Source organism: Vespa velutina, chromosome 22 (assembly GCF_912470025.1).
Source record: "Vespa velutina chromosome 22, iVesVel2.1, whole genome shotgun sequence".
Lineage (NCBI taxonomy): Eukaryota > Metazoa > Arthropoda > Insecta > Hymenoptera > Vespidae > Vespa > Vespa velutina.
Window position 1 is genome coordinate 2,350,406 of NC_062209.1, and position 22,176 is coordinate 2,372,581.

The 22,176-nt window shown below is 28.0% G+C and overlaps 6 protein-coding genes across 14 annotated transcripts in view; 2 read left to right on the forward strand and 4 right to left on the reverse strand.

Moving 5' to 3' along the window:
* The window catches only part of LOC124956530 (serine/threonine-protein kinase pakE), a 33,146-nt gene extending 29,296 nt beyond the window's left edge, over positions 1 to 3,850 (forward strand). The window contains exons 12-13 of one of the 5 annotated variants that reach the window (XR_007103284.1): positions 38 to 181; positions 1,255 to 3,484. Coding sequence is in view for 4 of the 5 variants with exons in the window: in XM_047512470.1 (XP_047368426.1) it covers positions 65 to 181 (117 nt within the window). In the remaining variant the exon portion in view is untranslated. Of the gene's footprint in view, positions 1 to 37; positions 3,485 to 3,644 lie in introns of those variants that run through there. The other 4 variants (XM_047512470.1, XM_047512469.1, XM_047512471.1 and 1 more) reach the window with 4 other exon arrangements.
* On the reverse strand, positions 2,520 to 3,704 carry LOC124956540. Its single transcript, XM_047512495.1, has 2 exons — positions 3,086 to 3,704; positions 2,520 to 2,954 (listed from the first exon to the last, which is right to left on the reverse strand). The coding sequence occupies exons 1-2, from the start codon at positions 3,457 to 3,459 to the stop codon at positions 2,891 to 2,893; spliced, it is 438 nt and encodes a 145-aa protein (XP_047368451.1). The 5' UTR covers positions 3,460 to 3,704; the 3' UTR covers positions 2,520 to 2,890.
* A 1,483-nt stretch (positions 3,851 to 5,333) lies between the features above and the next one.
* LOC124956537 lies at positions 5,334 to 6,289 on the reverse strand. Its single transcript, XM_047512489.1, has one exon. The coding sequence runs from the start codon at positions 6,150 to 6,152 to the stop codon at positions 5,604 to 5,606; it is 549 nt and encodes a 182-aa protein (XP_047368445.1). The 5' UTR covers positions 6,153 to 6,289; the 3' UTR covers positions 5,334 to 5,603.
* Positions 6,290 to 7,247: 958 nt separating this feature from the next.
* Positions 7,248 to 10,256, reverse strand: LOC124956538. Of its 2 annotated transcripts, XM_047512491.1 has the most exons (4): positions 10,106 to 10,256; positions 9,024 to 9,198; positions 8,518 to 8,628; positions 7,248 to 8,095 (listed from the first exon to the last, which is right to left on the reverse strand). In XM_047512491.1, the coding sequence occupies exons 2-4, from the start codon at positions 9,027 to 9,029 to the stop codon at positions 7,736 to 7,738; spliced, it is 477 nt and encodes a 158-aa protein (XP_047368447.1). In that variant the 5' UTR covers positions 9,030 to 9,198; positions 10,106 to 10,256; the 3' UTR covers positions 7,248 to 7,735. The 2 variants fall into 2 exon arrangements, with proteins under 2 accessions (XP_047368447.1, XP_047368446.1); XM_047512490.1 differs by having other exon boundaries at positions 8,518 to 9,198.
* A 330-nt stretch (positions 10,257 to 10,586) lies between these two features.
* LOC124956532 (A-kinase anchor protein 10, mitochondrial) lies at positions 10,587 to 14,781 on the forward strand. Of its 4 annotated transcripts, none has more exons than XM_047512477.1 (10): positions 10,587 to 10,872; positions 11,531 to 12,329; positions 12,409 to 12,532; positions 12,605 to 12,741; positions 12,883 to 13,033; positions 13,118 to 13,232; positions 13,351 to 13,540; positions 13,657 to 13,730; positions 13,847 to 13,912; positions 14,008 to 14,781. In XM_047512477.1, exons 1-10 carry the CDS (start codon positions 10,830 to 10,832, stop codon positions 14,052 to 14,054), a joined length of 1,746 nt encoding a protein of 581 aa, XP_047368433.1. In that variant the 5' UTR covers positions 10,587 to 10,829; the 3' UTR covers positions 14,055 to 14,781. The 4 variants fall into 4 exon arrangements, with proteins under 4 accessions (XP_047368433.1, XP_047368434.1, XP_047368430.1 ...); XM_047512474.1 differs by having other exon boundaries at positions 10,590 to 10,872; positions 13,847 to 13,899; XM_047512475.1 differs by lacking the exon at positions 10,587 to 10,872 and adding an exon at positions 10,881 to 11,149 and having other exon boundaries at positions 13,847 to 13,899.
* Positions 14,782 to 16,546: 1,765 nt separating this feature from the next.
* LOC124956534 (G-protein coupled receptor 143-like) lies at positions 16,547 to 19,009 on the reverse strand. Its single transcript, XM_047512482.1, has 6 exons — positions 18,535 to 19,009; positions 18,360 to 18,471; positions 18,111 to 18,205; positions 17,800 to 17,978; positions 17,396 to 17,723; positions 16,547 to 17,313 (listed from the first exon to the last, which is right to left on the reverse strand). The coding sequence occupies exons 1-6, from the start codon at positions 18,682 to 18,684 to the stop codon at positions 17,092 to 17,094; spliced, it is 1,086 nt and encodes a 361-aa protein (XP_047368438.1). The 5' UTR covers positions 18,685 to 19,009; the 3' UTR covers positions 16,547 to 17,091.
* Between the last annotated feature and the right edge of the window lie 3,167 nt (positions 19,010 to 22,176).

A 22,176-nucleotide genomic window follows, 5' to 3' on the forward strand; every position in this document is an offset into this window, starting at 1 on the left:
AAAAAAAATAAACAAAAAAAAACCGAACAAACAAAAGATGTCAAATGGAATAATTCCTCTATAGGCGGGTAAGGAGGAATTAAAATTTGATGAGCCCGCAGACGCTAATAATAGTGGCTCCCCAGAAGCTAAAAACTGTGAGGATCTCAACGCAAACGAAGAAGCCGAAATCTCCTCTTAAGTAATAAATTTTTGAGTATTGACAATGTTATAACATTTATGTGCAACCATTTTTTTTTTATATATATATATATATATTTTTTTTTTTTCGTCTTCTTGCTCTCCTTTTCGTTTTCTTTCTATCTCTTTTCTTTTCTTTCTTTTGGTTTTTCGATGTTCTTTTTTCTTTTTTCTTCTTTTTCTTTTTCTTTTTCTTTCTTTTTTTTTTTCTTACCTTTTTCTTTTTTTGTACTTTTCAATTTAATTGCTTCGTGTAAAAAATGGAAACACCTTAGACGTCCTTTATTCATCGTTATTATTTATAAATGTTGCCATGTCAGAAATTATTTACGTGTCTTTTATAACGACAAGATTAACGAATGCTTGTAATGGTAGTTTTGTACAGTTCGTGTCTTTTCTTTCTTTCTTTCTTTTCTTTCTTTTCTTATTTTCTCTTTCTTTTTTCCATTTTTTTTTTTTTTTTTTTTATATATTCTCATACTCGTATCGACGATTCTCACATTATCACATAGACTGTGTGTTTTCTTAATCACAGGAAAATATCTTGTATATAGTGAACAAATATTGACGACACTAATTAATTAATTAATTAATTAATTAATTAAGAAAGAAACAAAGAAAAAAAAGGGGGAAACCTCCCTCCAAAAAAGAAAAAACGAATAGAAAAGAAATAAAAAAAGAAAAAAAAAAAAAAAAGAAAACAAAACAAAAAACACAAAAAAAGGAACAAATCAATATTCGCTCGTAAAAAAAAAAAAAAAAAAAAAAAAAAAAAAAAAGCTCGAAATTAGATTGGATTGAATCGAGCGTAGATTTTAAAAATGAATTGCCCTTTTAGATCATATTGATTAAAAAGAAAGGAATAAATAATATATTCTGCTCTCTTAAAAATTATTCGTTACATTCGTAGAATTTAGAAAGTTCAAAGTAAGGAAAAAGAAGCAAAAGAAAAAAAAAGAAAAAAAAAAAAGAAAAGAAAAGAAACGAAAAAAAAAAAAAAAAGAAAAGAAGCAAACGCATCTCGCGTATATTGTAACAGTATTTTTTTTTTTATTTTTTTTTTTTTTTTTTTAGAATACCATTTGTACTCCTCTTACAAAGAGTGCATTTTATTTATCAATGAAGTTCCAAAGAGTTTTGCAATCTCGCACAAGCGATTCTTGCGTATAATAAGATATAGAGAGAAAGAAGATTTTAAAGAAAATTCATAAAAACAAAATTGGATGTTGATCATTAAAAATCCTTTTTGTTCTATGAAAGTATTCAAAATTATAATAATATATACATAATGTTTTCCAAAGTCGAGAGAACACAGGGTAACACTAGTTTTACAATATAATTATTATTATTGTCATTATTATTATTACTATTATTATTATTATTATTAATACTATTAAAAAAAAAAAAAAAAAAAAAAAAAAAAGAAAGAAATAAATAAAAATAACAGAAAAACAAACGAACGAAGAAACAAACAAACAAAGAAAAAAAAAAAACGAATGATTTAATGTCGAACGTGTGACAATTGATAAAAATAACGAATGGAACGTTAAATATATACGGACACAAAATATGATCATGACAATTTGAACATATGCATGTATGTATGTATGTGTCTCGTTTACTCGTTATTACAGTCATGAACATATTTAATAATAATAGTCAATTGGAATTTCATTTTTATCGTGAGTAAGTCAGTTTATAATTTTAAGTGTTTAACGATGAACAATATAGTCGGACGATGCTATATAATGCTGCTTTATATATATATATATATATACATATATATATATATATACTAGAATTGCAATATATTTGAAAATGTATTCTTGTATACACATCCTCGACTTCCAAACATAAGGACGCATATATTTTAATGATTGTATATAAACAGAAACTGTGACGCTTATTTTCCATTATCGTGTGTTTCACAAGCCAATATAAAATTTCTTCTTAAAAAATGCATTACGTGTTATTTAAAGAGAACTGTATTCGCGAAGTGTCTTCTGGAAATAATCATCATTTTCGAAAATAAAATAAAATAAAATAAAATAAAATAAAATAAAATAAAAAAAAAGAACAAAGAAAGAAATAAAAGAAACGAGCGATTCCACCCAATTAAATTGTACATGCAAAGGAGCATATATATATAGTCTTAAGCATTTTTATACAAAATATTACGAAGTATTGTGATCATATACCAAAACAAAAAAAACATACACATACACGCGTGCGGCGTGCATGTACACACTCACAATCACACGCACATACATACACACACACACACACATACACACACACATACGGAGACAGACATAAAAATAACCAGAACAAAAATCATAGACAATGTATTTTAATTTTTAATCAAATATATTTCATTTCAAGAAGAAATTGTGAAATAAACTGTATCGATAAACGTGTGCATTAAGATAATCACATTTTAGATCGATAAATGATACAGGTGAGTATATACTGACGATTTACAAAATGATTGCATATAATATAATATAACGATCATTATATATATATATATATATGTACTAAACATATAGTATTACAAACGTGCTTATGCCACCCTAATTTATTATATAGGAAATCTATTAATTAAGTATATATATATACTTAATAAGTAATGGATTATATATCACATTTTCATATTACATTACAGTAAAAATAAGTCTTCGAAGATTTTGTTTAAAAATCAGTATTGGATTCATTCTTTGTGATAAAGACGGCGTATAAAGGGAGCAAGTAGATTCATTAAACGTAAACTGGATCTGTAAAAAAGACGATTTAATGAGAATAATAAATTGGTTCTTAACTATGATAATTATTCGAAAAGAAGAAGAAGAAGAAGAAGAAGAAGAAGATAGAAGATAGAAGATAGAAGAAAGTTTAAAATATTTACCTGTGTGTAGATTTCGGTGAGACAGTTGGTTTCTCCAAATGTTCGACATTTGGTTTCTCATCTTCTGGTTTGGCATTGTACAACATAGATTCGAGCAACGATATGTCAGATTGATTGGTACCAATGACATCACCAGCCAATAAAAGAGCTTCGACTGGTGCAACGACCACAACTACGCCGTCAACGTGAATACGATAATTGTCAGTACCATTTTGTCTTTGATCATAATGATCACCGGTGTTAGCAGAGAGTGATGAGGATGAAGTCGTAGATGAAGATTCCTCAATTGGCAAACACCTTACGTGGGTTCCAACAAATGCGAATAATAATAAAAGAGTTGTAGTTTTGAACAATCTCATATTAATCGAGAACATTGTTAGATCCACGACGTTATATATATAAAAAAAAAAAAAAAAAAAAAAATAAGAAGATCAAAAATTACTATAGATTCTCTTAGAAATGGGAATTAAACGCGACACGATTTTTTTTCTTCTTTCTTTTTCTTTCTTTTTTTTTTTTGTTGTTGTTTTATTTTTCGTATTATCTTTTGCGATTTAAGAAAAGTGACGATAGGAGGAACGTCTTGACTATACGAAGGACGAACGAGGTATGACCTCCGCTAGGTACCATCGACCAGGAAAAGATACCTGGTCCCACCACTTTGCCTCCTGATGATCACCGGCTACCAAGTTCAAGAACCTGTCGAAGAACCGAATCGACTTTTTTTTGTCTTGTTGTTCTACGTCATATATATATATATATATATATATATATATATATATATATATTATCTCTTTTACGATTCTCTTTTAATATATTCCAATTAAACGCAATTCAAATGAATTATTTATTCAATGATTATCAAAAGTTTGTTTCTCGATAATAAAGATGCGTAATATGATTTATTAATCGTTCCAAATTCAAACAAATAAATATTATAAATTTTCCTATGATAAATATAACTTAAATATTTTTTTGCAGTTAAACATTCAGACGACTTGTATCTTAATTCGATTCGTCCGTTTGGTTGGTTGTTAATCTAGCATAAATTAACGGATTCGATATCATACAACAAGAAAAAACAAAATTCCTATCAGATTTCGAATAAACAAATGAATAAAATACACACACACACATATATATACATACACAAAATTTGATATTCAAGAGTGGATCTTCTATCACAAACACAAACGAGGAATGTTCAAACCCGTTATAATCGAATCCTGTTAACATTCTATACGGTGCTTCAATGTCCTATCGTTTCTACTTTTTTTTTATTTATTTATTATTTATTTATTTATTTATTCGTTTCTTTTCTTTTCTGAACTACCAACTGTCAAAATAATATATGCTTCTTAAGGCTTCGTAAAGTGATTACATGGCGAAATCAATTGGTTTATCATCGTCATCATCTTCATTATTGTCATCATCGTCATCTTTCGAATGATATAAACGAGATTCGATTTGTAAAAGGGCAACGTCCTAACGTGGCCCCCATCGAGAGTATTCGTTTCCTCGATTCTTCCGGCTTGTGCTTCTCCTACATAAAAAGCCGTCCCCGCTTACCGTAACCTTGCCCTTGCGTTCACGTTTCTCACACGTGCACCTGAACACACACATATACACACGTACACATACACACACATATATATATATATACGTATACACACATGCACGTATGCACGCCCGCAAGAACTTTACAAAAGAAATGCAGTTCTACTTCCGCGTTTGCATTACGGATTTTTCGCAAGCGAATTGCGATCTTTCCTCTTTGTGTTACTTTATTTAGAAATCAGAAAAAAAGAAATTATACGTTTATTATATTTATTCTTTTATTTTTTGTCTTTTTTTTTTTTTTTTTTTTCTTTTTTTTTTTTTTTTTTGGTATAACATCAAGACAAACTTCAAGACTTAGGGATTGGTAAGGAATCTTTGTAAACAATAATGACGATTTTATCTGACAATAAATTTATTTATTTCGTATGGAAAAGAATAGGAGGATTAATCATATTCGATATTCTTTACATTTTTCTTTTTTCTAATGTTCTTTTTTTTCTTTTTTTTTTTTTTTGTTTTTTCTAATAAATACAAAATACATATAATAATAATATAATATTTATCGACAATTATATATATATATATATATCTACGTATGAAATCGACGATTTGATCCTTTTTATTTAATCGAATCTAGGACGATTATACGATATAATTGTTTCGTCGTAGTTCGATGGAGGTATGTCTGAAAGAAGAAAAAAAAGGAAAAAAAAAAAAAAAAAAAAAGATAAGAAAAAGAAAATCTTCCCCTCTCCCTTCACCTCCCCGCCCTTCTACCACCCTTCCCACAACAACAATAACAATAACAACAACGATAAGACATCAATTACGTGACCATAATATTACCCGGGGGAAAAAGAAACACTAATGGACGAGGGTAAAAATATAAAAACGTGTTCTATCCTAATATCATTCTAAACGATAAGGTCAATAATTTCGATACTGACTGCAGTATCGTTCATTGAAGTTTGTTCGTCGTATTAGCAGAGTCCTGTTGAACGTTTAACGATGTCCTTTCGCCGTCCTCCTTCGAAGTAGATCCTGATGAATTATTCTTGGAAAGTGATTGCGAGTTGTTAACTTGTTGGGTCAATTCGAAATCTTGATCTTTACGATCGTTCAAATGGTCATCCTCCTGTTTTCCTAATTCTTTCAAATCCTGAAGATCCTTATCGTTGTTCTTTGGAATCCTTATGATGTCGACCTTATAAGGTTTGCCAGTTTTAATATTTTCACTAATATCCTCGTTCATTAATGATAATATCGGCTCATTCTGTACGGCAATCTTATTTTTCTGACCGACCATCAATTGTCTCGTCATCGATTTAAAATCGAGAAAGGATAGATCGTTAAACAATGATCCCTTGGTTATAAAAACGAAAAAGAAATTATCTAAATCGGCACGAACGTTCATTTTGCCGTCCTGTCGTTGATCGTAAGTAATCGGTGCCGCATTGGAATAAAAGAAAATTGACAAAGTGACAATGAACAGACTTGATAGGATCATTTTGATTTTAATTTCTTCGTCTTTATCTTCGTTTTCTTCTTCTTCTTGAAATTTTTGATTTTGTGAAAGAGAAATGAACAAACAGTTTCAACGATGCTCGTGCGAAGTTCGATCGACGACTGATGTAAGATTTCTGCTTTCCTTCGTCGTGTAACCATCACCGATGATAACGATGAAAAGGAGAGGGTAAACGAAGAAAAGTAAGGTGTCCAAAGAATATTCAACCGAGACCATTTACCGTTGATCATTTCTCTTTTTTTTTTTGCTTTTTTTTTTTTTCTTTTTTAGTCCTTTTTTGGCCTCGCTCGTTTGTACCGTATTATCGTATGAATTTTTAACCGGTGATTTGCGAGTTTGCCCGAAACGTTAAGATGAAATATAAATAATGAAGAAGAAGAAGAAGAAGAAGAAGAAGAAAAAGAAAAAGAAGAAATAGAGAAGAATGAAATATGGGAAGAGTTAATAAAATGAGATAATATTTATTCAAACACAATTTATTTTCGTTTGTAAGTATTTATATATATATATTTTTTTTTCATTGATAATCCTTCTAAAACTATGTCTTACGACGCGTTTACTTTATTCGTTGGTTCTTTTTTTTTTTTAACGTAACAAAAAGAAAGAAAACAAATACTCTTTTGGAGTTTAATAATAGAAATTCACTTAATGATATCAATTGATCTAAATCACAATGAATTGTTGTTGAAAAGATTATATTATAATAAATCAAGAACTGTATCTAATAAACGTGAATAAACGATTATATTTTCTTTTTTCTTTTCTTTTTTTTTTTTTCCCCCTCCTTAAGATTACCACAAATTATCCTCTTTAAGATTACACTTCGATATTGTTAGAAAATATCAATGACGGAGGTTGCATCGATCCAATGAAAATATTTCTAAAAGTGAATATTCTATGAAAGAAATTATTTTGAAAATAACGATATAAATCATTTATATAGAAAATAAAATCATACATAATGATCTAAGATAAAATTATTTATTTATTCGTCAAATTCTTACTTGCAAATTAAAATCTATAATTTTATAAATTGACAATATCGGATTATGATGGAGGAACGTAGAAAAATATATATTGCGAAAAACTTATATCATATAATTTCAAAAACGTTAATTAAAATCAAAACATGATTACATTATCAATATTTATAAAATACATATTTGAGATGTAACTATAATCTTATAAATGAATAAAGTCTTATCAATGAAAATCTCAAGCTTTCGACAAGCCACGTAAATAATAAAATCGATCAAATTCTGTACGGAAATATGTTATATATATATATATATATAAAAAAAAAAAAAAAAAACCATCATCGAAATATAATCTCCCTTGTCCATATTGACGGATAATTTTACATTTAATTGTTTACCAATAAATTTGCGTTACATGAATGCGCGCACTTACGCGCACAAACGCACGAATAAAAAAAAAAGAAAGAAAGAAAATAAAAAAAAAAAGAAAAAATAAGAAAAAATGAACACAAAGTACATAGACAAATGTCGCTTTCGTGTTTGACATTAAATAAAAATTAAAGTAAAATAATTAAAATAATTTAATTATTATCCAGATAATACGAATTTAGAACGATTATTCGATGATTGTATCTTCAAGATATCTCTAAGCTGTGCTCTCTTTTTTAACGGTGATCTTGCAATTACTATGACATCTTCTTTATTAGACGAAGTTTCTATTTTATCTTCTATCGTTGATATCGTTGCATTTTCCGTAGATTGTTCGATCCTTAATGTAGTTGTCATTGAATCGTTCGTTGGTGTAATTTCTGTAGAATCCGTTTTGACGGTCGAAGATGTAGACGCATTAATGGACGAAGTACTCGAGGGTTCAACCGAGGACGAGGTCGTGGGCTTTGAAATCGGTTTTATGGTAAAGTCAGCGTAATCGTAAAAGTAATCATAATCCTATAAAATAAAAGAAAAAGAAAGAAAAAAACAAAAAGAAAAAAAGAAGAAGAAGAAAATTATTTAATCATTACGATCACACGCAAGGAGTGTCCGTATCTTTCAGCAAAAAGAAAAAAAAGAAGAAGAAAAAAAAAAAGAGAGAAAGCATTCATAGTTAGAGAAGTTCATTCATATATGTATATATTTAACTATTTGTTCTCTCCTCTCTCTTTTTATCAAAGAAGAGGGAAAAAGAAAGAGGAGAAGAAGAAAAAAAGAAGAAAAAAAAAAGAAGAGCAAAATAGAATCTTCTTATCTTATCTTATCTCAAATACACACACACACACATACATACATACATACATACATACATACATACGTATACATACACACAGAGACAGAAAAAGAGATACACTTTTAATGATCATATTTTCATTTACCGTGTAATCTTCTAATATCTTAGAATCAACAAAAGCGAGTATCTTCAGATCCTTCAAGTCGATTCGAACGTTGTGCTCGCCTGTCTGCCGTTGATCATAAGTCACGGTAGGCTTGGTAAGTACCGTGTCGAGTAGAAGATAAGTGTGAAAACAAAATGCAAAGGCGTAAAAAACAAACGACATGATTGGGAAATGACCGTTTACTTTGTGTGATGTATATATAAAACAAGACACAACACAACACTTAAGTAGAGAGGGTTGGATCGGATCGGATTGGATCGGATCGGTTGCGGATCTTCATACAACGCGAACTTTTGTAAAAATGTAAGCGAACTGTACGTCGTAGATGAGAAGAAGGAAGAAGAAGAAGAAGAAGAAGAAGAAGAAGAAGAAAAAGAAGAAGAAGAAGAAGAAAAAGAAGAAGAAGAAGAAGAAAAAGAAGAGGTTCGCAAAGTTCGAGCAAAATCTTCACTGCTAGAATCACTATCGTTTAAATCTATACGTACTACCATCTATTTCTGGACGAAAAACCGGTATTCCTTTCGCGGTTGAATGCTCGAGAGAAGCTACGATACCTCATCGATGGCCACCTCGATGGCTTCTCTTCGGTAGCCTCTTCTCTGTGTCTTCTTACTGTCCGGACATTGGCCTCTTCCACGAGTCCACCTGTTTTCTTCTCTTCTATAGTACGTTTCAAAATAAACGCGTCCAACCATTATACAATTATACACGTAATTATTATACGTATACACTTTTTTTCGACACGCTAAACATTTTTTTCAATTTTATATATATATATATCTTATACATTTATTTCAATTATATATATATATATATATATATATATATAATAGAGATAATATATATATATATATATATATATATATAATTAAAATAAATGTATATATATAATATATATATAATATAATATACGTATGTATAAATAAATGAATATATATATATATATATAGGTTTATAATAACATGTTTGAGCAGTATATAATTATATTATGATATTAAATATAACAGATATTAATTCGTATCTATTAACACGTTAGACATATTATTTCATAATACATACGTTTAAAAATAACGCGCCACACACAAAAGTCCATATTACATACATTATATATGTATGTACACATATATACATATATACGTGTATCGTGATTACGTTAGACATTTGTTCTATAGAGTACGTTTCAAGATAACGCGCCATTTCTTTATATATATATAAACATATATATATATATATAAAATGTCTCATATCGTTTTTACGTAGAAATAATGTAAAAGAAATTTATATGTTATTTGTTTATTTATTTATTTATTTATTTTTTTTTTTTAAACGTCCTATATATATATATATATATATATATATAAAGAACGATCGTATTCCTTGCACGAAACATGCAAATAGAAGGAATACGACATCAAGTGATTAACTTCGATTCGAGAATACGTTATTTTGATACGCCACGAGACACGAATATCAATTTTATAAGAGGTTATTCCATTCGCACGAGGAATTTAATTCTTCATTGGATTGATCGTACATATGGGAGAGAGACAAATCTTAGTATATTTACGTTTGGATTGGCTTCTCGTAGTTGAGAAAATATTTGACCTTTAACGCGACGTACAACAAGGAGTTTAACATCCTTTGAACTTTCGTTCGAACGACTCAAGTTATAATTCTCATCTTTATCCTAGATAAGTTGTGTGCCATCGGGAGAAACTTAAACGTAACACGTATGAGAGAATCCATCGTCCGATGTCCTTCGAACAAGTTTATTAAGCGCGACGGAAAAATATTTTGAAGATTTCTTTTTTCTCTTTTTTCTTTCTTTTCTTTTTCTTTTTTTTTTTCCTTTTCTTATTTCCTACGATCTCAATCGCAAGAAGAAAAACCATCGTTTTGATTCCGCTTATAATGAATTAATAATAACAATAATAATAATAATAATAATAATAATAATAATAATAATAATAATAATAAAAGGTTATCGTTATTAAATCGAATAAATTTCGATGAAGTATCGAGAAACGTTAAACAAATAATTCCGGCTTATTGTCGCATAATAGAAAAAATCTAATCGCGGAAGTGCTTAAAGGAACGTGCAAAAAACAAAATCAAATTTAATTAACGTAATTAAACAAAAATCAAATATATTTTGTAATATACAATATATATTTATTCGTCTAACGTAAAATATAACGTTATAGATTATAATCATTGATAAAAAAGGATTAAGAAAATATGAAGGAAGGTTAACCTATGTCTCGATGTAGCGAATCATAAATGGATTCGCGATGACATTAATGACAGTTCCTTCGGATGTTGCGCGTTGCATATGTATGTGATCGACGAATCTTCTCATAGAAACGTTTCCATTATTATATCTTCGTAATTAATATAAAGAGGAATAATAATAATCAATTAGATCGATTCAAATTGTTGAAAGTATTCATCGAAGGGAAAGAAAGAAAGAGAGAGAGAGAGAAGAAAGAAAGAAAAAAAAAACAAACAAACAAACAGACTCAATAGATTTTCCTACATTCGTTCGTCATATCGCGTTCTTTATCATGTTCCTCTCTGACGTAAAAAATGTTCCAATTTTTTAAGAAATCTGGTAATTATTTAATTATTCGAATTATTACGAAATAAAATTAAATACGTTGATCAATATATCGTCAAAAGGATTGATGATGTTGTTTAAAAGTAACATAACCTCCTTGATCAAAACAACACATCTTTTTTTTTTTGTTTTCTTACATTTGTTTTTAATAACTCCAGATAAGCATATTATCTAAACAGTTACGTAATACTTAATAGGTTCTTTTTTTGTTTTTGTTTTTTATTTTTTTTTTTTTTTTTTTTTTTTTTTTTTTTTTTTTTTTTTTTTTTTTTCCTTTAATTATCTCTTCCAACAAGTAATACAAAGATATTTTATTTTTGTATTTTAAAACTATGTATGCTTGCATTGATTCAATATAATATTTTTTATTTTTAGGGCAACGAGACAGGCCCAGATCATTGTACGCTTCTCCAACAAAATCAACAAAATTAGAAAAGACATTTGGAGATGAATTTGGTGATAGTGCGTCGATCTATATACCGTCAAGTATATTGTGCAGCCTTGAGGAGGAAGAGGAAAATGAAATTTTTAAAGAAGAAAAAGACAATAAACGACCATTTGGGTCTCAATTATCTAAAACGCTTCCAGAGATACTTGCGGATAAGGGTGCCCTAGGTTACTTTATCCAATTTATGGATACAAGAAATTCAATAGCTCTTATAAAATTTTGGTTAGAGGTCGAATGTTTATGTGGATCATTTCCTAACTTCCATCTTGAAGATGAAAATCTGGAGAATTTGAATTTTAAGAATGATCATACTACGAAGTCCGATACCTTCGCAGATTCATTGGACGATAATGATAACTTTAATTGCAATATGCTGCAGGGTAATATTGAAAATGGCAATAGAGAAAAGGGACTGTATAATGAAATTGTAAATAGTAATGATGTAAAATCAAATTGTAATGACATGCCAAAGATTAGTGAGATGCTAAGTGGTATGCGACAATCAAATCGCAAATGTGAAAATAAAAGGGGCGATATGACAAATACTAGGGAAGATGCTTTAAGAATTTATAAAAAATATATTATTAAAGAAACATTGGGTACTAATCGAATTCCTGAGGAACTAAAACTAGAAATAGAAAATGCTCTTAAATGCGAAAACCTAGAGCCTATATTACGGTGCCTATCTAACATTCAAAATATTATATTTGATGTTATAGAAAAGGAGTAAGTATAATCAAATTTTTTAATAAAAGTAAAAAAGTACTATGCAAAGATTATGATACATATTTGTTTGAATTTATAGATATATTAATGACTTCCTTCGAAGTGAATTTCATTGTAAACATCAAATTGATGTTTTAACAAGTGGAAATGTACAATTAGGAGACATATTATATAATGAAACTGCATTTTTTTATTTCATGGAGGTATACATTTTTATTATATTGCATTTTATATGATAAATTTAATAATTTTACATTTAAATTTATTCATTTCAGTTTATGGAACTCGAAAATAAACGCGAGCTTTTAGATTTTTGGATGGCTGCAATCAATTACAAGCAAAATCTTTTGGAAAAGAAAGATCCAATAAATCCTGAGGAAGCTCAATCTGATGCTCTTATTATATACGACAAGTAATTGATACTTTTTACTATATATTTTTATATATATATATATTTCTTTTTATAACATATACAAGTAAATACATGACAAATTATATAATGTAAATGAATTAATAATGATACAATATTGAAATCTAAAGCATGTGTCTTCAGATATTTTAGTTTGCAAGCAACAACGCCACTTGGATTTATTGATAAAATTCGTTTCGAAGTTGAGCAAAATATTTGCCGTGAAAATGGAGAGGGACCATTACCTGATTGTTTTGATAAACCTTGTAAAATTGTATATAAATTTCTCAATAAGGTATATTATTTTATATCCTTCCTTTATAATGACAATGACATTTACAACACATTTATTTATTATTCTATATTATTATAATTTCAGCACTATTTGCCTACCTTTTTATCATCGCAGCTGTATTATAAATACTTGTCAGAATTGATCAGTACCATTCAAAGTAATCCATGTTCGAGTTATCAGCTCAGAATAAAGAGAGCAGGTAATCATACCTTTTTTTTTTTATCTATTAGATTATCAGTATTCTTTAAAAGTTAAAGATAAGTATATAATGAAATATATTGATAACTACAGAAACATTATACTTAACATTATAATAGGTTCTGACTGTAGTAGTGAAGTGAGCTCTATCAGTAACAGTATGCAAAGTACCCTGCAGGCAGGGAACAATGCCAATGGAATATTATCTAGTACTAGTAATAGTACAAAAACAAGTGCACACAGTAGTATGAATATCGATACAAGACAACTCTATGATCCAGATTCTTTATGGAGGCGTAACAAATATAGGTTTGTTCTATTTTTTTTTTTTTTTCTTTTTTTTTTAACTTTACTTTTTATATACATTAATTACAGTATCAAAGTTATCACATTATTTTAATTATATTGATATTTTAATAACATAGATTAAGTGTTGGCTACATCGATTACTTGGGTAGATTTATTACAGAAATAGAACCTGATCCATGTAGAAAATATGGTAAGTTTTATTTCTATATATAGACATTGTAATTGTTGAAGAAAAAAAATAAAAAAAGATTAATATAAACGAGATATATATATATATATATATATATATGTATATAAAACTTTTAGAATCACGATTAGCGCGTGCTGTGAAAAGACTCGTAAATTTGGAACAGGATAAGGTAAAACTTATATGTAAATCTAACGCTTTTATGTCATTATCTAATAGATAATCCATTATAATACTAAGATGCTATTAAATAATAATAATATATAATTTTAATATTCAGGCGAAAGAAGAATTGGCATGGAAGATAGCAGAAATGATCATACGTGACATTACATCCTTGACTTTAGGAGCTACAAATCTTCCATCTTGATGGGATATACTTTACATAATATGATCTTGAAAATGAAATTTTTGTAACATTTTATATTATCACAGATGCTTGAAAGGTTATATTTCAAACAATTATTTTATTATTACTTATTACAGGTTAAAAATGTGTATGTTTGAAAAAAAAAGTGCCAAAAAAGAAGTTAAAGGAAAATTAAGTTAACTTTTAGTTCGGTTACAATTTAAGTTTAACATTTTATTTCAAAACAATTTCGGAGCACCGTTTAAAAATTTTTCGAATCACGTTTGATATTAATAGATTATAAAAATGAAGTTTTAGTATATGAAAATCTTATTTCTATGTGATGTATATTGCGATTAGATAGTAATATATTAGTACAATTATTTCACTTCAGTTATTAAACATGAAAGAAATACGATATATATACATATATCAGAATAAAAAAAAAATGAATTCATTGTACATAATGATATCTTGCAAATATGAAAGTAACAATAATTAGTAAAGACAGAGTAGTGTTATATAATTTGCTTACTACTTAATATTTTTTATTCTCTCTATAAATTATCTTTTGATTAACATTTCTTTTTTTTTTTTTTATATATATATATATATATATATTGTTTTAACTTATAATTATTAATTTCTTACAAATTATGCTACTGTTTCTTTTGTCTTACCATGATACATGTATCACAGATAAAACAGCAAATTATGAAAAAATATAATGGAAGCAATGGTACAAGTTACACGAGTATCTCTTTACAAGAACTTTAAGAATATTTACTTTTTACAAAATTATCAGAAAATGAAGTCAATGAAAGATCATTCATATTTGTTAACATAGCTGTAGATATATTATACAAGAGTCGCTGTAGAACGGCACAAATCAAACCACTTATTATGTTCTTAAGTTTACTGAATTTATATATATATATAATATGTTTTTTTTTTTAAATTACAAATAATACTCCAGTGATTATAAGGCATAATTATTATCAATTATTCTCATATGAGATTATATAAAAGTATTAACTTTGAATATATATTAATATATGTAATTATTAAGTACATTATAAATTAATTTGCATAGGGCATTCTTTTGAAAATTTTAATGTTAATTATTATTTATTTCTTTTTTATTGCTGTTTTTTCTTTTTTATATTATATTGCAGAAATATGAATTTCTTTCCATATTTTATTGGCACTGATCTAATATTTTAATTAATATAATATCTTAAATTGCATCCCTATTGATAAGGTATAGTTATAAATTTAAGAAATTAAAAAAGAATATAAATTGCATATTAATTGCAGCAATTGAATGATAAAAATACGCATATCTTTTATTTGTATTCTTCTTTGTCATAAATTTGTATGATCTGATAATTAATAGCCAATTTTATTTTACAATTAATAGAAATTATAAATTTATTGTGCTATACCATTAACAAAGTTAGAAAATTGTATATATTAATATCTGTAATATATAATATAATATTGAACAGCACACATACATATACATATACACATACACATACACATACACATTTACAATAAATCAATTAAGAATTTATTAGAAGTATAAATTGTAGGTTTATTTTCGAGTATATATAAAATGAGAAAATTATTGTACATTATGTATAAGAAAAAAAAAAAAAAAAAAAATATTAAAATTGATAAAAGTATAACTTGAAAAATATACTATCATAATTGATAAGCTGATAGATCAAAATTGTGATGTTAATAATACATATTTACTGCTGCTTGCTGGTTCCTTTTTATACTATATTAATAAACAACTAATTATTACTTTTTTAGAAGCCTATAATAGTAGATAGAATAATATTTCTATAGAGCTTACATTTATTAATATAAAATGAATGTAAGATATTTTTTTGTGGAAGATGTACATGTGAAATTAACAGCAAATATTATATTTGTTTTATATTTATTGTTTTTACCAATTATGTATAATCTCTGAATATTTCAGCAAGTTTGTTTGTAATACAATGGTGCTAATATAAATCCATTTTATGTTTGTTTTTTTTTGTTTCTTTTTGTTTTTTTTTTGTTTTTTTTTTTTTTATTTAAGATAAAAGAGTACTAACATTTTATTATTAAAATACATGATATTTATCAGTTATATTTTTAACAACAATGTATACAGTACTTATTTTTAACTGAAAATATCTATTAATATTAATGATAAATATTGCAGTGTAAAAATATGTATAAAGAGTATTAAAATCAAATGTAATAAATTATAAAAATTTAGATCCTCTGTATATGCACTTTTTAAAAGATACATAATTTTTCTGTGACACTTTTGATTTTATTTATTAATTTTTGGATTCAATTAAAAAAAAAGAAAAATCAAGTATGCTAACATATAATTAATTTGTTTATTGTTTTTTTGTTTTGTTTACATACATTCATGTTCAGTAATAAATATAAAATAAAATCTGTTGAATGTACAAAATGTACTAATTATAGAATAAAATTGTATATATGTGTACACTATATTCTTACATGTATAAAATAAATTCCTTGTATTTATTAGATTTACAATATATAATTATTTTAAATAACATTATCTCTATAATTATAAAAATATGCTACATATTTTAATTTTATTAAAAACTTTTAACTTTCAATTTTTTAATTCTTAAAAAAAGTTAACATCAACGATTTCAACAACATATGTGAATATAAGTAGCACAATTATAAATTAACAATTGATAAAAGTAATTCTATCAAATTTTTATAAATCTTTTACTTTATAAAAGTTATAATAAAACAATTAAATGTATTCTATAATATTTAATTGTAATAATTATCTGGCAGTATCATTATATCTTTAAAAGTTTTAAACATGTATTAATAATATTAACATTAGATAAGTACGAACTCTTAATTTCAATATTATAATATATATTATATATTAAAAATGTGTAATTTTATCGTAACTAATCCTATGTTTCTAACAATATATTAAAAGCTTTATCACAGTTTTCATAATGATGAAGATCCATTTATACTTGTATGAGGTGTACGGGCATATTGATTTAACAAAGGAGATGATTCATTCAAATTTATATCCGCATTCCCTTTCGAAATTTGATTTAAACTGAAGCTTCCTAATTTTTGACACCATTCTAATCGAAATTTTTCTCTTCTACCCCATCTCTGATAAACCAATGCATTTAAAAATGCTTGAAGTGGATTTGTCACTGCCTATATACAGACACATAAATCAGATATATTAAATAATTATATAAAATTATTATCTTAACTTGTTATTATTTTATTCACTTACCATTATATACCACAAAGTAATAATTGCTTTAACAGGTAACTGAAACCATAGTGTCCATAATAAAACACCATTGATTAGATTTGGTACCCAACATATATAATAAACAATATTAATTAATGCAAACTTAAGTCTAATAGTTTGAACTAATTTTCGTTCACGTCCAGTCATTTGTGCTAAACTACATGAAACAGCTGTTTTGAGATCACGAGTTGAAGCAATATAAAGAAGAGGATTTATTATCATAACAATTGCCAATAAAACATATGTTATACAATAATTTGGAAGAATGCGTAATATCGCAATGGACAATGACGTTAAATTATGACAGCTGAAATGAAATGTTATCCATCAATATTATGATAAAATTTCAATTGTTATAAATAAATTAAAAATCAATACATTACTTTGCATCTGGAATATATAATATTGACAAGCCAAAAACTGTCAATAAAGCAGGACAAATCCATGCAAATATATGATAGCAAATAGGATGACCAGATCGATCATTAAGTAATAATTTCATATCTACAGCATAGCACAATGTCCAAATCCATGTAGCCATATAAAAATATTGTGTCCATGCCTTATAAATATATATAAATAGATTCATTAAAAAATTAGTAGTGCAATGCGTATCATCCAAATGATTTAATATAATTATATCTATCTAAAATATACAGATATTCTTATATCAATATGGAGATAAATTATTTACCGAAGAAAGAGCACAAAATATAACGCTAGAAGTATCATCTTCCATTGGCATAATAGATTTAAAGTTAATCCATAATGCCGATCTTATAAATATACCTAAGATGAAAAATTTTACATGTAATAGTTCTATATTTTTGTATAAATTGAGAAAAAGAAAGAAAAAGAAAAATGAATAATAATAAAACAATCATATATCATTAATAGATGATACAATATCAGAGATAACATAAAGTGACAATGAAAGCAACACCTAAAGAGGCAAATAAATCAGCAATTGCAAGCCATACAATAATCTCACGTCCTCTCGATGCTGAAAAACTATTCCATCGATGAGGAAGATTTGACATTTCACGTGGTAACACCTAAAATATAATTTTTATGCTTACATAGAAAGGTTATGAAACAATATAAATATTTCATATTACTTGATAAACAGCTCCAAGTATTCCCATTGTCGAAGAAACCATGCATACTATATTATATATATCTGTATTAAATTCTTCCATTATTTTAATAGCCATATCCGTTTTATTTGTATGGCGACAACAAAAGGTCTGTATCGTTGGATCAGCCATGTTATCAGTAATATCAAAGGTGTTATATAAATTAATGAATATCAGTTAATGCTATTCATTACTCTTGATTGTAAATATAACCAATAAACAAATCCAATCGTAAATCTCAAGTAATTTTGATGAACAACATCTCATTTTATGAATGAAAATTTAAACAAGGATAGATATGATCTCTTTCGAAAAAAGGAATTCATCTTCTTTGGGGGAAAAAAAAAAAATCATGTAAAAAAATGTTGTTTTGCCGATAAGAGTTTATGTATAAAAAGAAAAATTTTTATTGCTGGCGTCAAACATATTTTCGACATTTTCCGTGAAAATTAAATTGCATTTAGTGGCGCCACTTAGCAATAAGATGAAGCTCTTATCTTATATGTACATATACTCTTATCTATAAATATATATATATAAAACTCGTTATGTAGGTTAATGGTAAGATAATTTTATTTAGTCTTTCGATATACATAAATCTTGACAAATGTTAAACACGGAGACCTTATTTGCATCGTAACTCTCTCTCTCTCTCTCTCTCTCTCTCTCTCTCTCTCTCTCTCTCTCTTTCTCTCTTTCTCTCTCTCTCTCTCTCTCTCTCTCTCTCTCTCTCTCTCTCTCACTCTCTCTTCACACGGCTTCGTTCAAATGAAAATTTTACTTATAATTAATACAGCGCATTTCTTTATAAACTTATTCCAGTATTCTATTATATTTAATCATTTATTTATTTGAAGTGTTTAACAATGTAAAAGGGGAGTAGGCTAATGTTTAGTTGGAATTAGATTGAAAAAATATTGGAAAAATAATACAATATGCAGCCATTCGCTCGGTAATACTTGTATTAAAAAATGTACAATTAGTCTTTGCAAGTATTATCGATCCAGGTCTCACTACGTGGAAGTTGCTGCATGTGGAGACCCACGGGCTAACGGTGATTCTAATTTATTCTAAAATCCGCGTTCCGCGATACCGATCCCTTGTGCCTTCCGCCGCTTCGGATATCTAGGGCGACTTAGCTAACAGGAGGTATATAGCCTTAGCTACAGGGACCCCACTTACAGAGAGCTTTACCGTTCGACTTCCTCGGCTCAGGCATAACGGATTATTATGCACATCTGAATTCGTGCTTCCGAATTTCGAAAAATCAAAGCGCATTAATCGCGTTCGCGACACTCACGTGTTTTATAATTACGTAGATTCTAATGTTCTATCCAAATTCGCGAAGTAATCTAATAGAAATGTTAAAGAAATAAAACGAAGTCCCTGATAGGATCTTCAATCGTGCACGCGAACATTTACGTGTGTGTTAGAATAACGGTGACTCTAAGTTGAAATTCAAAGTGACATGAGTTAACCAGTATTATGACTCTCGATGATATTTGATCGAGGGATTTTCCCCCGCTTACAAATAACATGATCGTCATAATGTCGATCAGCTACATGTACTGCACTACTAGGTGACACCTTTCGCGCACCCCGAATTTCAACACTAAACGGAAGTCCATGATAGGACTTTTAATCGCGCCCGGACACCCACGCAAATGTTCGGAAAACGGTGATTTTAATCTAAATAAACTAATCGAATATTCGAGCAAACAAAACGAAGTCCCCGGTAGGACTTTTAATCGCGCACGCGAACACTCACGTGAGTGTTAGAATAACGGTGACTCTAAGTTGAAATCCAAAGTGACATAAGTTAACCGGTATTTTGACTTTCGATGTTATTTGGTCGAGGGATTTTCCCCCGCTTACAAATAAGAGGACCGTCATAACATCGGCTAGCTACATGTACAGCACTACAAGGCAAGCCGTTCGCGCACCCCGAATTTCAACACTAAACGGAAGTCCATGGTAGGACTTTTAATCGCGCCCGGACACCCACGCAAGTGTTCGGAAAACGGTGACTCTATTCCAAAAAAACGCGTTCGCGAGGTAATCTAATCGAATATTCGAGCAAATGAAACGAAGTCCCCGGTAGGACTTTTAAGTCGCGCCCGCGTTCATTCACGTGAGTGTTAGAAAAACGGTGACTCTACTCTAAATTCGCGTTTTCGATACGAGCTATCAAACGAAGTTTAATCGCGCCCGAGAACACCCACGCTTGTGCACGCCGACACGCGCGCCAGTGTTCTACCTATCCTTCCCGTATTCGCGCGTAAAAATCGATGATGAATCGAACCAGGCGATGATGCATTCGATCAGAGGTGAACTTATCCCTTGATGATCTATCCTGAAAAAAAGAAGATAAGAAAAAAATAAGAAATAGAAAAGAAAAGAAAAGACATATTGAATATCGCTGCATGATTACTCGATCATCCCTGAAAAAGAAAAAAAGAAAATGAATTAGAAATAGAGAAAAAATATATAAAATAGAAAATAAATACCAATAAATAGATAAGAGTGCTGGAGAATGAAAGAGCACTACACGATGCTGAAACAGCTGTCCGCACCATCTCATGGGTCCTACCTAAAACCTATAAATCATAATTAATAAGAATATATTAATAACATAACTGAAAACATAATTAATAAGAATATATTAATAACATAACTGAAAACATAATTAAAAACATAATTAAAAAGAAACAACATAAATAAATATTAAGAAAACATAATTAAAAAGAAACAACCTAAATAAATATTAAGAAAACATAACTGAAAAGAAATAACTTATTAATAACATAACTGAAAACATAATTAAAAAAGAAAAATATGAGATAGAAAAGAGAAAAAAGAGATGCTGTTCTATACGATGAGGAGATAGCAAGCCGCATCTTCTTATTGGTCCTACCTAAAATATATAAATCATAATTAATAAGAATATATTAATAACATAATTAAAAATATGATTAAACACATAAATAAACACAAATAAACACAAATAAATACAAATAAACACATAATTGAACACATAATTAAACACATAATTTAACATATAATTAAAAACATAATTAAAAAGAAACAACATAAATAAATATTAAGAAAACATAATTAAAAAAGAAAAATATGAAATAGAAAAGAGAAAGAAAGAGATGCAGTTCTATACGATGCTGAGACAGCAACCCGCACAGAGGCACACCCCCATGGCCCACCCCATGGGTCCCACCCGATACTATAAATCATAATCCATAAGAGTATATTAATATCATAGAAAATAAAAACAAGAAAAATATAACTTAAAAAAGAGAGCCGCAGAAAGATAAAAGAATAGAAGCAGCTCTATATGATGTTGAGACAGCAACCCGCACAGAGGCCCTCACCCATGGGCCCCTCCCATGGGTCCCACCCGAGATATATAGAGGATAATTAGTGAGAGTAAATTAGAATAAACAGAAATGACAGCCGACATAAAAGTATGATAGATAAATTTCCTTGTCGTTCTGTAAGAAATCATTGTACAATAAATTCTATTATATTTCTTCTTTTGAAGTATTATTAGCTATATAAGATGGAAATATGTTAATGTTTAGTTGGAATTAGATTGAAAAGATATTGAAAAAG

What these genes read in the sequence shown, in the direction of transcription:
- LOC124956540 (XM_047512495.1), bottom strand. Translation starts at nt 3,459, where the DNA reads ATGTTCTCGATTAATATGAGATTGTTCAAAACTACAACTCTTTTATTA. An exon ending in TCACCGAAATCTACACACAG is followed by an intron (nt 2,955 to 3,085) that starts GTAAATATTTTA and finishes TCTTTTTTACAG; the next exon opens with ATCCAGTTTACGTTTAATGA.
- LOC124956537 (XM_047512489.1), bottom strand. Translation starts at nt 6,152, where the DNA reads ATGATCCTATCAAGTCTGTTCATTGTCACTTTGTCAATTTTCTTTTAT.
- LOC124956538 (XM_047512490.1), bottom strand. Translation starts at nt 8,700, where the DNA reads ATGTCGTTTGTTTTTTACGCCTTTGCATTTTGTTTTCACACTTATCTT. An exon ending in AGATATTAGAAGATTACACG is followed by an intron (nt 8,096 to 8,517) that starts GTAAATGAAAAT and finishes TTTATTTTATAG; the next exon opens with GATTATGATTACTTTTACGA.
- LOC124956532 (XM_047512474.1), top strand. Translation starts at nt 10,830, where the DNA reads ATGACATTAATGACAGTTCCTTCGGATGTTGCGCGTTGCATAT. An exon ending in TATATAAATTTCTCAATAAG is followed by an intron (nt 13,034 to 13,117) that starts GTATATTATTTT and finishes TTATAATTTCAG; the next exon opens with CACTATTTGCCTACCTTTTT. An exon ending in TGGAGGCGTAACAAATATAG is followed by an intron (nt 13,541 to 13,656) that starts GTTTGTTCTATT and finishes TTAATAACATAG; the next exon opens with ATTAAGTGTTGGCTACATCG.
- LOC124956534 (XM_047512482.1), bottom strand. Translation starts at nt 18,684, where the DNA reads ATGGCTGATCCAACGATACAGACCTTTTGTTGTCGCCATACAAATAAA. An exon ending in TGATTTATTTGCCTCTTTAG is followed by an intron (nt 18,206 to 18,359) that starts GTGTTGCTTTCA and finishes TTTTCATCTTAG; the next exon opens with GTATATTTATAAGATCGGCA. An exon ending in TTACTTTGTGGTATATAATG is followed by an intron (nt 17,314 to 17,395) that starts GTAAGTGAATAA and finishes GTCTGTATATAG; the next exon opens with GCAGTGACAAATCCACTTCA.